Genomic DNA, 14,655 nt, shown 5'->3' on the forward strand with positions numbered 1-14,655 from the left:
GCCACACAAAAAATAAAAAAGAAAAAAAAGAAAACTGAGACAGCATCTTTGCATCTCTTTCAGGTTCTAACTAGAATCTTTGACTAATATTTATACCTGCTCTAGGACTTACTTGCTTTTGACTGTAGCATGGCAGCAATTAAGTCATGTCTAAGTGTCTACAGCCCTCACTTAACAGTGAAAATTGTCTATAGTCAGAAATATGCATACAGATCCAAGTCAGCCTGTATATATATACGGAAATAGCCTTGTGTACAACCAAGTCTGAGAGCCACTGAGATGCAGGGCAGGCAGACACAGGCAAGTCAGTGGTAGCAGTGTGGATATTCATGCCATTTTGCATTTGAAATAACTTATCAACTAAATCCAATTCTTCTGCTTAAAAGCAGTGTTATTCCTTTCTGTTCATATTAAGCCATTATAAACTTAGTGCATGTTAAAAGATTTTTCCCATAGTGGAAATTGACATAAATTTGGGAGCAGAAAACATTGCAATTTTGAAGACTATTTACAAATTTGCATTCATGGCCACGCTAAGTAAATTTGCTAAAGACAAAAGCAGAAGGCTTATAAAGATTTCATTATTGTAAATTCATTTTCAATCTTGGAAGAATAGTATTAGCAAGACAGTTCTGATCCTAGACGCTCAGCAGGTATAAAAATGTCCCAGTTCTAGAAGTCAGTCCCTTAGGAATTTTTGGCCAGTTAGACTCTATGCCTCACTTCTTGAGGCATTGCTCCTTTCTGGGCACTTGCAGAAAGTGTTGTAGCTCTGCAGCTTCATGCCAAGTGAGGTTTGTGGTGCTAATATGACACATTGATGGCACTGGTATAAATGGTTTTTTAGCTAATCTGGGTTAGAATTGTTCCAACAAATTTCTGAGAGGCTGAGTTCAGTAGGAGATCAGTTGGTAGTGTGTTTTTAACCTTGCAGACAAACTGTCAGGCCCCAGGAGGTGAGTTCCATGTCGAATTCTCTGATGAATGGAGATCAAGGCAAGGCCCCTGGCTCCCTTGCTGTAGCAACCTGCTGTGCTATTAAGAGCTCTCCAGATACTTCCAGGCCTTCTCTAGTTCCAGAAGCAGAGCAGGATGTAGATTAGTAATAATATCAGCAAAAGGCGAGTCCAGCAGGGCCACAGCAGTCTCGGGCAGCATCCAGGGGCATCTAGGGGTCAGATGCCAGCTGTCTCATTGCTGATGCACTGCAGGACTCCACAGAGAGCAGCACTCAGTTGTCCACACTTCATCAGGCCCCGGAGATGCACAGTGCACAGTCAGACTCCAATCTACTTATAACCAAGGCTCTTGAAGCACTCACCCAAGCGCCCCTGCTTTCTGGAAGAGAGGGAGTTTGTATAGAGGCCAGTGTGACTTGTCCTTAAGAAGCTTCTGTGCCCAGATGTTCCAGCCACGTGGGGTTGGTGGAGTACTATTAGATGGGACAAGTAAAAATTGGCAAGGACATAGGATCCCAATGTCTCCTGTCCCTCTCTGCCAGTTCACGCTCAGAGATTCGCCTGGGCCGCTCTGAGAGCCTCAAGGGCCGAGAAGAGATGAAGCGGTCCCGGAAGGCCGAGAATGTGCCTCGTTCTCGAAGTGATGTTGATATGGATGCTGCGGCCGAGGCCACTCGCCTCCACCAGTCAGCCTCATCCTCTGCCTCCAGCCTCTCTACTAGGTGGGCAACCTCCAGTGGCTCCACCCACTGCTGTTGGGTCAAGAGTGGGATTCAGAATTGCTGAGAGTTAACATTCCCTCCACAGGTCTCTTGAGAACCCAACCCCTCCTTTCACCCCCAAAATGGGCCGCAGGTGAGTGGTAGACAAAGTAATACTTGTGTTTGGTATTTCTGTAGCCCATATGTGCTCAGACACGCTCCTACTTCAAGTGCCTGGCTAAGTGTAAACCTCCTCTTTATAAGTCCAGCACAAGCAAATTGGGTAGGAGTGGGAAAGACCAAAGCTGAGTTGACTTCCTCTACTGCAGTGGAGCTAAGCTGCCTGTTTTTCCCAGGAGTATTGAGTCCCCCAGCTTGGGGTTCTGCACAGATGTTCTCCTTCCCCACCTCCTGGAGGATGATCTGGGCCAGCTGTCTGACCTGGAACCAGAGCCCGATGCCCAAAATTGGCAGCACACAGTGGGCAAGGATGTGGTGGCAGGGCTGACCCAGAGGGAGATTGATCGGCAAGAGGTCATCAATGGTGAGAACCTGCCTGCTTCCCCCATCTCCATTTCTACGTTGTGGGAGCAGGCCCAGAGCACCTAAAGCATAAGAAGAGGTCAATAGAAATGGGTCCTGAGGGCAGAATTAGATCCACCTCAATTCTAGCCTAGGAGTGAGAGAAACCAACCCCATGTTCTCCCCCAAACTTGGTATGGGGACCAAGTAGTGACTCTAGATACTTCCTGATCTGTTTTCTCCCTGTCTTGTCACAACTACTGCTCAGAGCTGTTTGTGACCGAAGCTTCCCACCTGCGCACACTTCGGGTCTTAGACCTCATCTTCTACCAGCGAATGAAGAAAGAAAACCTAATGCCACGGGAGGAGCTGGCCCGGCTCTTCCCTAACCTGCCAGAACTCATAGAGATTCACAGTAAGAAGCTTGTGCCCTTGGAACTCCCTCTGCTAGCTCTAGCTCATGTCCCAGTTTGCCACTCCCCCGCCCCCAGCCTGGCTCCCACTGTGTAATATCCCCCATCAGTCCTCTGTTGAGAAAAACCCTCCAGCTCCCACTCCCAAACACAAAATTATGATTTGCAGACTTCCTCTCTGGCATTTGTGTCAAAGATCTCTTTGCTCCCAGTCACAGAGTCAGGTAATGTAGCTCAACCCTGGCATTTCTCTTTCATCGCTTCTCACCCTAGATTCCTGGTGTGAAGCCATGAAGAAGCTCCGGGAGGAGGGCCCCATCATCAAAGACATCAGTGACCTCATGCTGGCTCGAGTAGGTTCCAAACTTTTACCAGTGGCAAGGAGGAGATTGGACAAGGCGGGGTTCCATTACTCAAGGCTAGGGAATTTGACAGAGTCCAGGGTACTCTGGGAGCCAGTTCCTGGCAGGGGTTGTGATACCTGGACTGGTGTTATTCTGCCTCTTCAGTTTGACGGTCCTGCTCGAGAAGAACTCCAGCAAGTGGCTGCACAGTTCTGTTCCTACCAGTCAATAGCCCTAGAGCTGATCAAGACCAAGCAGCGCAAGGAGAGCCGATTCCAGCTCTTCATGCAGGTATTTAGTGCTGTACCTCAGTCCCCTCCACCGACTTCACCAAGGATCTCTGACCTCTGTCTTCTCTCTGCTGAAGAGGACACCCAGTGGTGCCCTCTGATCTACAGTCAGTAGCCAGAAGGCCTAACTTGGGTACCATTACTATTATGCACTTAGACTAATCTCAATTTCCTTGTCTGTAAAATAGGAATGCCTGCCCTTCTGTTTTGATTACCCCTGCCTTGTGTTGTTGTCTTCTTCCCACTTTCAAACCTTCCGTAAACACCAAAGGAAGAGCTGCCACCATTTCCGAGTTATTCATCTGGGATCAGGACCTATTTGGCATTTTCATACCCCTCTTTTCAGTTCCCAGTCAACAGATGACTTCTTCCTTTGTCTGTTCCTCCTGTGGTATAGGAAGCTGAGAGCCACCCTCAGTGCCGGCGACTACAGCTTAGAGACCTCATCATCTCTGAGATGCAGCGGCTCACCAAGTATCCCCTGCTCCTGGAGAACATCATCAAGCACACAGAGGGTAGGACTTGGGGAGAGGAGGGCATGGGGAGGGCCAGTTGTGGGGGACACCCAACCTCCTTTCAGATTCTCACTCTGGCATTCTTAATGCTCTATGATGAGAGCAAATCACTGAACCCTTATGTCCTGCTCCTGGTGAGTCTCAAAGAGGAAAATTATTATAAATGTGTTTTGGAAAATACACGGTCTTCAATAAGCAGGAAAAGTGCCAAAACAGTCCCCAACAACCATTGGCTTATATTGGGACCTTTGTGCAGATCTAGAAAAGATCCAGGTGAACCCATAGGCTGGACCTCAAGGATACCTTGGTTCCTCTGGATGATTGTAACGTCATACCAGGGGCGGTGCTAGATTTTAGCCTCCATTCATACCTGTTGGACACTTCTCTGTGGTACACTACATATGGTAAGATTAGAGGGATAAAAGACAAGCTAGACAAGGGGGTCAGGCTGTAGGCTGTCACTGTCCCAAGATCATGAGTGTCTTTTACTCCCTTGGATTTCACACATGGATCAGAATAGAGAGGTATTCTCATTGAGAACCTGTTTCAAACAGACATCATTCTTGCAGTTACCCACAGCAGAACTGTGAACTAGGAAGGAATTCTCAAAGCTGTGGTCTGTACAATAATGTCAGTATAGAATGCTTACTAAAAATTAACCCTGCCATGTGAGGTCTTATCTATACCCTGCTTGCTGGTTTGAGACAAGCTAGTCACAATGGACGTGGGAAGACAGATATGATCTGACTCTGTGATGTGCTTCTCAAGCAGAGCCCCTAACCATTGCCGCTGGTCTGTTTGGTAGGTGGCACATCTGAGCATGAGAAGCTATGCCGGGCCCGGGACCAGTGCCGGGAGATTCTCAAATTTGTGAATGAAGCAGTAAAGCAGACAGAGAACCGGCACCGATTAGAGAGCTACCAAAAACGTCTGGATGCCACTGCTCTGGAAAGGGCCAGCAATCCTCTGGCAGCAGAATTCAAGGTAGGAGACTATAGCACATGCATCCTTTCACATATACTTTTAGGGCACCTGTAGGAGCAGGATTCTAGTCAGGACCTAGAGCGTCTTAGAGACAAGGAATATGGACTGCCTGTGATAGGGTGATACGGTAGACTGGGGGAAAAACACCCTGTTATTGTCACCCGTCCTTGGTGGACAGTGTATATATTCCCACTAAGTAATAGATACTGGAATTCAGCTCTAGAGAATGGAATGAGATAGTACTTGGCGTGATGCAGAGATCATTTGGAGGAAATAAAGCTGAAAGGAAGACTAGGAAAAACGGCATGACCTCCTAGGAAGGTAGACACCATGTCTTAGAGGCTTGAAGAAGACACAGGTCTTGAGTCCTTGGTATATTCCCCAAAGGAGCACAAGACATGTGGTTTCCTTGTCATTCTTTTCTTTTTCTTTATCCCCCACAAGAACATAAGGGCAGCGTTTCCTGCAAATCACTGATTCCTAGCACCATAGGATAGTGTCTGTATACTTACAATTGAGTGATGGTGTCTCCTTAACAGAGCCTGGATCTTACAACCAGGAAGATGATCCATGAGGGACCTCTGACTTGGAGGATAAGCAAGGATAAGACCTTGGGTATGTACCAGGGGCCTGGGAACAAGAGAGGATCCATGGTGAGTGGGTTTCTCCAGAGCCTTTTCCTCTCTGTCACATAAGCCTGGAAGTTGTTGTTCTAAAAGGGTAATGGGATAGCTAGTAGGAAGTCACAATACAAATAAGAGTAGTAACACTGAGCTCCTTAAGCACAGCATGGGAAGGAAGGAACCAGAGAAAAAAGGAATTGGGATCATTATACTCCCAAGGCCTCCTAGTTCCTGGACACAGATATCTGAGAACCTCTGGTCACTGAGGAACGAATAAGTAGCAGAGCATGCCTGAAACCCCTCTTCTCCCCACAGACCTCCATGTGCTGTTGCTAGAGGACCTGCTAGTGCTCCTGCAGAGACAGGATGAGCGGCTGCTGCTTAAGTGCCACAGCAAGACAGCCGTGGGCTCCTCAGACAGCAAGCAGACCTTCAGCCCCGTTCTGAAGCTCAATGCTGTGCTCATCCGCTCTGTGGCCACAGGTACTTACGAGGAGACATCCTGACAAGCCCGGGACTCTAGGGCCAGGATCACTGCTAACTTCCATGCAGCCAGTGATGTGGACCATTCTGCGGTCTTACAGGACTTGTTCATCGTGTTCCTTTCCTCCTATCCTGACCCACTCTTAGCAGAAGATTGGGCAAGGTAAAGAATCTGATAGGGACTAAGATACAAATGGGCCACCCTGGAGCAGGAATGGTCAGCCCTCCAGGGCACTAAGGGGTAGGACTAGACACCTAGTTGATGCTGAGAATGTTGGAACAGGATTGGGAGAACTGGGCAGAAACACAAAACAGGCCTTCTTGCTGCAAGAGTGCCTCAGGCAGAACATGTTTGCAAATAATGCAGTACCTGCAACACAGCCAAGACCAGAGGTCAAAGGTAAGCAAGAAGAAGTGCATTATTCATAAGACAGGCTCAGCGACAGAACTTGGCAACCACATTCTGCAGCTTCATCTCCATCTGTAATGTGTAGGTGATATCTATCCCGCTCTTAGAGTCAAAAGAGATGATGGATATGAAAGATATAAACCCTATGCACCATACACAGGTCAGCTCTCAGTTATTAGACTAGCAGAGCAGTGAAAGTCGCCATCAAACTGCCTCACAAGTGATTCTGATAACTCATATTTATCTCATGCTATATTTTCATCTGTGTTGATAGTCAAGGCTTTGAGCTTGTCCTGGCCCAAACTATAGTCACAACTGCCACCTCCACTGCAAGCCCTCAACCTTTCTTTTCTCACCCAGATAAACGGGCATTCTTCATCATCTGTACCTCCGAACTGGGCCCTCCTCAAATTTATGAACTGGTCGCATTGACATCATCAGACAAGAACACGTGAGAATTGACTGAGGGGTCCAGGGTGGTGTGTATGAGGATTGTGAATAGTGAGGCCAGGGCTGGGCCCCAGAGCAGTCATGGTACAAGGAGCTGGGAAGGAAAGGGGAAGGCAAGACAGGCCCAGAGAAGCCATTAGAGGGTTGTCACTGCAGCCCTGTATCCAGACTTGAAACAAGTGTATTAAGTCCATGCCTCCTTCCAGGCCATCTACTTAACCCCTGTTCCCCAACAGCAGCCATGAGATAGCATAGCTCAGTAGGAGAAGACAGGTTGAGTCAGATGTTTTCTCTCTGACAAAGGAGTTTTCCATCTCCAGAATGTGATTAATACTACATCTTAGAGAGTTAGTTTGAGAGAGAAAACATAGAGTGCCTAGCCCAGGACTTAAGAAGAGGGTTGGTGTCTTTAACAGTTGGTAGCTGAAAGTCATATGAGCACAAGGGAGCAACTGAGGACTGAGGGAAGTGGCTCCCTGCCAGGCAAAGGGTCTCTAGGATGTGGGACTTTGAAGCTCTGGAACAGAGGGACCCACAGCCTTGTCTTCTAGCCTTGTTTGCCTAGCCTTGTTTTTACCACCAGTCTTCTCTTTTCCTGCTGAGCAACAGATGGATGGAACTCTTAGAAGAGGCCGTGCGGAACGCCACCAGGCACCCTGTGGCTACCCCAACACCCATTCACCCCCCACCTCCAGGCCCCCAGGAACCAGTCCATCAGGACCCCAGTCCCAGCAGGTGTGTGCTTAGCCCTGCAGTTCCCCAGCCATTCCCACTGTAAGCTGCTTGCTTCCTGCTGCTTCTAAGCTCTTCACTCCTAGAGTGGATAGCATCAGTAGTAAGCTGCCCCAAGCTCCAGCAGATGGAGAAATATATCCCTCTTTCTCTGCCTTCTGTCCCCTGACTGTAATGGAAACCATACTTGAAGTAGGGTCGCAGGTGTAGAACTGGGTTAGCACCCACGCTCTGTCCTGATCATCTGCCAGGCAGGTGATGAGACCCCACTCCTTCATTGCCTGTTCTACCTGGGGAATCCTGGGATTTCATGGTATCTTGACATTTTGGCTGGTAAAGTCAGGTCTGCCACCGAATGATCTGTTCTCACTATTGGTTGGTTTCTCCCCTCAGGGTAGGACTAGATGACTCAGAAGTATACCAAAGTAAGCGAGAACTTGAGGAGCCACCTGGAGGTAAGGGCCCTGTCTTGTGAGAGTTCAGCCTAGTCTATGGCAGGCACAAATAAGGCGAGGGTGTGGAGTGATGGGAAAGTCCATCAATCCAGAGGTGTGGGCTTTTGCTAAAATAGTAGAGAAGAAACAGGGGAGGAGGGAGTCTGTGAAGAAAGAACAAACTGACACCAGCTCACTTCACCAGACTCTTCTGCCTCCTTGAGTGGCAGGATTAGTGGGGGAGGAAGACAGAAGCTGTCTGGCTGACTCCAAGGGCCTTTCTATGCTTCAGCGAGATGCATGCAGAACACAGAAAACATTAGAGTGCATAGTACACTGGGTCTAAGATGGTCATATTGGGATGGGATGGAGGGGAAGAGTATGTGAAATAGCTTAGGCTCTTGGATTCAGGGGGAAATCTAAGGCTTCTTGGCTAGATTACTGCTCTACTTCCTTCTGTTTATAGTACTTTTCCTTCTAGCTTCCACACCTTCCAGTCTTTGTTGCAATGTCCCCTTTGCAGTAATACCCATAGAACTCACCATCTTCTAACAAATACTTTATTATTTCTCTGTGATCCTTCATTAGAAGTTGAGGTCCCCAAACAGATCAGGGGTCTTTGTTTTGTCTACTGATGTATGCCAAGAGCCTGAGACAGTAGCTGGCCATAGCAAGTGCTTGGTTAACCTCTGTAGAGCTTCCCAGGGTACCCTGTCCTCTTGGATTTACAGCTAGACATGGATGCACTCTATACATACCCTCGCCAATGCCCTGTCCCACCCTCCCCTCTCATCCAAAACAGGCACTGGACCCCAGCAGGGAACCCAAGGAAAGCCAGAGAAGCCTGAGCAGGAGGGCAGTCCAGAGAAAGAGGAGCTGCGAACCCCTTCTCACCCTTCCCTCTGCCCGTATGGAGAGAACATGGACATCAGGACAAGGGATCCTGTCCACCTGGCCCTCCCAGGCCCTCTGTTCATGGAAGGACTCGCTGATTCAGCCCTGGAAGATGGTGAGTGCTTTGATGCCCCTTTCATGAGCCCCTAGTCCCTTAGGAACATTTGATCAGTGTGGATTTAACCGACTCAAAGTTCTCCCTGGGTTGCATGGTTTTGTGCCAGTCCTGGCACTTGAACTCAGAGCCTGGACACTGTCCCTGAGCTTCTTTTGCTCAAACTCTATCACTTGAGCCACAGCGCCACTTATAGCTTTTTTGGTAGTTAATTGGAGATAAGAATCTCATGGGCTTTCTTGCCTGGGCTGGCTTCAAACTACCATCCTCAGATCTCAGCCTCTTGAGTAGCGAGGATTACAGGTAAGAGCCATCTGCTCCTGGCTCTCCCTAATTTCACTAGATGGTACGTCGGCTGGTGAGCTAGAGCTCTCCAGACCTGCTGTGGCTTTGGTAAATTGACTTGACCATGGTATGGCATGAGGGAAGAGTTCAGTCCTGTGCTAGGAAAGCCATCATTCTCTTTCCTCCTCCAGTGGAGAACCTGCGACACCTGATCCTCTGGAGCCTGCTTCCAGGTCACACCACGGAGACTCAGGCCGCAGGGGAGCCCGAGGACGACCTGACACCTACTCCTTCTGTCATCAGCATGACCTCTCACCCCTGGGACCCAGGCTCCCCAGGGCAAGCTCCTACTGGGGGTGAGAGGGACAGTGCCCAAGTTCCAGGGCCAGAGAGAAGCCATCCAGGACAGGAGGACGAAGCTTTCTGTTCTCTAGCACATCTTCCCCCAAGGACTAGGAATTCTGGTATCTGGGAGTCTCCCGAGCTGGATAGTTCAGCTGAACAGACTGCAAGTGCAGAAGCAGCAGGAAGTTACAAGGTTGTGAGAAAAGGTAAAATGTAGTGGCGTGTCCACAGGTGATAGAAGCACCACTTTTGTTAAGGTGGAGGCAAGTCTTCCATCCGGGCCCTTCCTTCTCCATCTTCATCCTGGGTATGTGAGCAAAGTATAGACTGGGTCCTGGGAGAATGAGGCAGATTGATACCATCGTGCATGAAAAGGCTTTGGAGTTACACAAGCAAGCTTCAGAACCCTAGCTCAGTACTTAAGTGTTTATGTGGCCTTAGACAAAATTTTGACCATCTCTAAACTTTCTTCTCTTAACATATGAAAACCCTGAAGTGGCATGTGGCTCAAAGTGGCAGAGCGAGCGAAAGAGCTCAGGGATAGCACCAGGTCCTGAGTTCAAGCCCTACCACACACAAAAAAAAATTTTAAAAAACATTGTTTACTGCCCAGCCAGCACAAACCAGCCTTCAGGGTTTTCTGTTCTTTACTAACCTTGCAGTCCTAAGGAAAAGATGTGGTTCTGCCTAGAAACCTCAGATGAAGCCTATAAAGGTAAGGGCAGATGACCACAGCCTGTCCCTCCAGACGTCAGTGAAGGAGAACAGAGAATGGATGAAGGGAAGGGCTTAGGACAAGCCAGGGGCACATGGAAGAGGAAAAGACTGAGTGCACTGGTAGAGGGTACCTTGTGTTAGGAAATACTGTGGACAGCTTTGTGACGAGACTGGTTCACAGAGACGCTAAGGCCCGCTTTGGTCAGAGCAGTGAGGCCAAGGACAGAATGAGCTGAAGAAGAAGGAGTGCTAGCTGAAGAGTGTTGGGGAAAGATGAAATGAAGCCTGGGTTGCATGAGGCTGAGGTGGGGCCCAAGAAGGCCTTTGCATACTCCCCTCATGCCTGCATTGTCCCCCTTCCATCTGCCATGGGCTGCCTCTGCTGGGTTTCTGGGAACTGACTGCTTCCTCCTCTCTTTCGGTGACTTGGTGGAAAGTTCTCTGCAGCTCCCTGGGATGTAATCACATAGAATTTTGTGTTCATTTTGTTCTTCCCTTTTTCTTGTTCTCTGTCTCCTTCCTTTTCCCTGTCCTTCTCTCTCTCTCTCTCTCTCTATCTATCTATCTATCTATCTATCTATCTATCCCTCCCTCCCTCCATCCCTCTCTCCCCCCTCACTCCCCCCTCACTCTTCCCCCACTCCCTTGTCTTCTGGTCTCCTCTGCCTGGTGGTGGTGGTGTCGGTGCAGCTGAGGTGTCAGGCAACAAACTTGTCCCTGGACTACCAGAGCGTGGCCAGTCAGAGTCTGAGCCACCTGAAGTGGAAAGCGGAACACAGGCTACGGGTAATCAACTTCTCCTTGGAACCAAAGCCAGGCCAAAGCTGGGCAAAAGGCCTGTAGGGAGCTGGGCCCAATGCTCACAAACACCCTGCATGCGCCATCAGCCATCTGGAATGGGTAGGGAATCAACCCTATTCTATAGGATGTGACCTTTTTGTCAGGAGCTGTATAATAAGCCCCTTTTAAAACATAGATGTGAGCAACCTGTGTTCTAGTTCTAGGACGAGGTAAAGAGGCCTGGCACCACTCTAGTAGCACTGTGGATATAGGCTACATGCTTCCCAGGTTCCTTAGTGTTTACCTGTGCTACTTACTGCCAATGCCAGTGCAGCTGCCCTTTAGGACCCTCCACATTTTTCTCCAGCTGTTTGACCTCCCTCTGATGGGTTGGGGGCTCTCAAGGATGGTTAACATGAGACAGTAGAGCGTGATCTGAAGCAGGGTGCTGCCTGCTTCTTTCTTCCCCTCCTGGGATGGGAGCTACTCCTTGTTTGCCCAGATAAGACACCCTGCCTTCCCTTTACTTCTACCACTGAGCATCTTCCCCTGGCATATAGCCACCTCAAAATGGGCCCAAGTATACCAAGTTGTTTCTAGAAGCTTCCCTGGCCCATTAGCATATGGGTCTGGAGAACAGTGAGGGAGTGAGATGTTCTTGTGTTTATCTCCTAATCTTTTTCTCTTGCCATGGGAACAGGAAACTGTTTTTATGTCAGCATGCCAGCAGAACCCCTGGACTCAAGCACTGACCCTACAGGGGCACCCACAGGCCCCCGACAACCTGACAGCCTCCCTACCTGGCACACAGAGCCTCCACCCCAGCTACGAGATGACAGTAGAGATCAAAGACACCCCAGTTGCTCTCCCCCAAACCTGGCCCTTAGAGACATGGGCATGATCTTCCGTACCATCGAGCAGCTCACCCTCAAACTCAATAGGCTCAAGGTAAGAGGCACAGGGCTTAGGTCCTGAAAGGCTTAACATCCACTTTGTTTCCTAAAGATGTGTGTCTTTATGGACCTGGCCTGCCCTCAGTCCACCCAGCCATGCATTTAAAACACAACCCCATGTCCAGGGGCTTATGAAGTATTTCCTCCTATGACTTCCAGGACATGGAGCTGGCCCACAGAGAGCTGCTCAAGTCCCTTGGGGGAGAGTCGTCTGGTGGTACCACGCCTGTGGGTAGTGTCCACACAGAAGCAGCCAGATGGACAGATAGCTCCCTCTCACCTCCAGCCAAGGAAGCCCTGGCCTTGGACTCCCAGAACAGCCATGAACTGGGAACCTGTCCTGAGGATGGTGAGTGGAGCCGACTCCTGCTTTGTGCCTCCATGGAGGAGGAAATGTCACCAGGCAGAGGGAGAGGAGCAGGGCATTCCCCCTGTAAGTATGACTGGCTCATTCCCTGAGCTTCAGAAGGAACTCTTATTTTTAGGGAAACATCGCAGAAGCTCCCCTAAAATTGAGAGCCAGACTGACCCCTCTTTTTTCCTTGTGCTGGAAGTATTACTAAACCAGGGAGGTCCAGTCTCACCTTTTGACCTGTTCCCATGAATAGTTGAGAAGGGGATTAGGCAGGCCAGGGACATTAGGCCACATCCTAATGCAGGAAAATAGAAGTACAAACCCACCTGATCAAGGGCTGGGGGGTATATGGAAGTTAACAGAACAGAAGCTCACTGGATAGCCTCACTCAGGCCTCATGAGAAATGCTGGTTTCTGAAGGAGTGCTCTATCACAGACAGTGCTGAAACAAGTCCTTGCGGACATTCTAGATAAAACTCAGGTACTGGCCAGCTTCTCACCCTCATTCTCCTCCCACAGGCTGTGACAGCCCCCCAGAAGACAGCACCACAGACAGAGCTGCGTCACCAGGACCCTAGCCATCCAAACTACACCCTGTGTGTCTCCTCTCTGTCAGGGGCTGGCTTGAAACAGGGCACAGCAGAGGGACACCCCAAATGTCCTCCCTGTGGAAGAAGCGGTTTGGAGAAACATGGAGCTGAGGTTTGGGAACAGACCTGCATGTTAATTGGTCTGCTCAGATTGGAGTCAAATTCCAGTCTCATCCTCTCCCTTTAACCCAGTCCTCCAAGGCCTCAGCGCCCTACGCATGCTGACCACATCTGAAGGGTCCTGCTCACACTCAGAGTGGCCCCCTCGCCCTACACAGCAGGCGCACGCAGTACAGGTGCTGTGTGCAGTACCCCCAGGTGTGCAGGCGATGGGAGGAGGCTTTGGTGTGTATGCACTTTCTTCCTCCTGCTCCACAGGCCCCAGACAGTGCTGGGTGCCGTCCCCGTCTTCGACACTTTGGTTTCCTATAAATATGTATGTATTGTATGTGCATCTTTGCTATTGTAAATAACTTGACCTTTTTCATTTCTGTCCCTGGAGTGCTGAAGGCAATGACAGGGAGACTGGCAAGAGAAGAGGGCTTCACTGAATCTCTAGTCAGCAACCCAGCTCCAGGGTCAGGGCCTGAATGCAGAGCCAGACCAGACTGTACCTGTCCCCTGGCAGGAAGGTCTTGAAGCCTCCAGTTCCACCTAGCTCCAGAGCTCCCTCTGTGGCGTGGGACTTGCTGTGGGCACAAGGAGACAGAACCCATGGGGAACTTCTTGCCCCGTCTTTGTCCACCCTTCCCCACCTACTCCCATCGAAAACCAATGTAGCAGGTATGGAACTGAAAGCAGACCCCAGGAGGTGCATAGGGAATTTGAGTGCTGGAATCCCTGAACTAACCCTAAGACCTTCCCAGGGGCCCAGCCGCTCATCCTCACTCCTCTCCCCACTGATGAATATACACACTGTGCTAGGTGTATATATACATATATATATAAATATATATATAATATATAAAATATAGATATGGAAATGACTGTTTTGCTGTTAAGATAATGTATACTCTTATTTTCTTCCTTTCATGGTTAAGATTTTTTTTAAAGAAAAGTTAAATATTCTTCATTTGTGGTGTGTGTGTTATTCTTGGGACTGCTTTGTTAAAAGACCTTATATAAGAGAGGTTAGAGCTGAGCACCAGTGGCTCACACCTGTAATCCTAACTACTCAGGAGGCTGAGATCTGAGAATCGCAGTTCTGAGTGAGCCAGGGCAGGGAAGTCCATGAGACTCATCTCCATTTAATCACCAGAAAACTGAAAGTAGAGCTGAGGCTCAAAGTGGTAGAGTGCTAGCTTTGAGCAAAAAAGCTCAGGCACAGTGCCCAGGCCCTGAGTTCAAGCCCTATGACTGATTTAAAAAAAAAAAAAAAAAAAGACTGGCTAGGACTAAGTATAAGGAACCAGAGGAAATGACCCTTAGCCCTGACACCAGACTCCCAGACTCTAGTTTTAACTGTATTCTTTCCCAAAGCTTCAGAGTGTTCTGTCTAAATGTGGGGCAGGTTACACAGCCACAGGCTGACAATACAAAAAACAAAGAACTCACTTTACGCTGGAGCCAGGGACCCAGAGACCAAGGGACCTAAGCAAACCAAGAACAGCTCCTCGCCATCCTCTCCCCTCCTTGCTTCTGCAGACACAGTCGCTTCACCCAGGACTTTGAGAGGTCCCCAGAGCTTTAGAGGACCTGGGCTTGGGGAAGCGGGGGTGGCTGATCCTAAGTACCTCAGTGTGCTCTGTGTTGGGAAAATAGA

At 49.2% G+C, this 14,655-nt stretch overlaps 1 protein-coding gene across 9 annotated transcripts in view; it reads left to right on the plus strand.

The window, feature by feature from the left end:
• Nucleotides 1-13,956, plus strand: part of Arhgef11 (Rho guanine nucleotide exchange factor 11) — a 101,031-nt gene extending 87,075 nt beyond the window's left edge. For 3 of the 9 annotated variants that reach the window (XM_048357954.1, XM_048357956.1, XM_048357961.1), the window contains 19 exons: nt 1,502-1,681; nt 1,767-1,814; nt 2,017-2,204; nt 2,451-2,597; nt 2,869-2,948; nt 3,105-3,230; nt 3,627-3,744; nt 4,550-4,728; nt 5,268-5,343; nt 5,667-5,834; nt 6,604-6,694; nt 7,303-7,428; nt 7,819-7,880; nt 8,662-8,868; nt 9,345-9,704; nt 10,906-11,001; nt 11,696-11,943; nt 12,108-12,297; nt 12,823-13,955. In XM_048357954.1, the coding sequence (XP_048213911.1) occupies nt 1,502-1,681; nt 1,767-1,814; nt 2,017-2,204; nt 2,451-2,597; nt 2,869-2,948; nt 3,105-3,230; nt 3,627-3,744; nt 4,550-4,728; nt 5,268-5,343; nt 5,667-5,834; nt 6,604-6,694; nt 7,303-7,428; nt 7,819-7,880; nt 8,662-8,868; nt 9,345-9,704; nt 10,906-11,001; nt 11,696-11,943; nt 12,108-12,297; nt 12,823-12,881 (2,749 nt within the window). In that variant the 3' untranslated portion in view covers nt 12,882-13,955. Of the gene's footprint in view, nt 1-1,501; nt 1,682-1,766; nt 1,815-2,016; nt 2,205-2,450; nt 2,598-2,868; nt 2,949-3,104; nt 3,231-3,626; nt 3,745-4,549; nt 4,729-5,267; nt 5,344-5,666; nt 5,835-6,603; nt 6,695-7,302; nt 7,429-7,818; nt 7,881-8,661; nt 8,869-9,344; nt 9,705-10,905; nt 11,002-11,695; nt 11,944-12,107; nt 12,298-12,822 lie in introns of all 9 variants that reach the window. The other 6 variants (XM_048357955.1, XM_048357959.1, XM_048357962.1 and 3 more) reach the window with 4 other exon arrangements.
• Nucleotides 13,957-14,655: the final 699 nt, after the last annotated feature.

This window comes from Perognathus longimembris, chromosome 11 (assembly GCF_023159225.1).
Source record: "Perognathus longimembris pacificus isolate PPM17 chromosome 11, ASM2315922v1, whole genome shotgun sequence".
Taxonomy (NCBI): domain Eukaryota; kingdom Metazoa; phylum Chordata; class Mammalia; order Rodentia; family Heteromyidae; genus Perognathus; species Perognathus longimembris.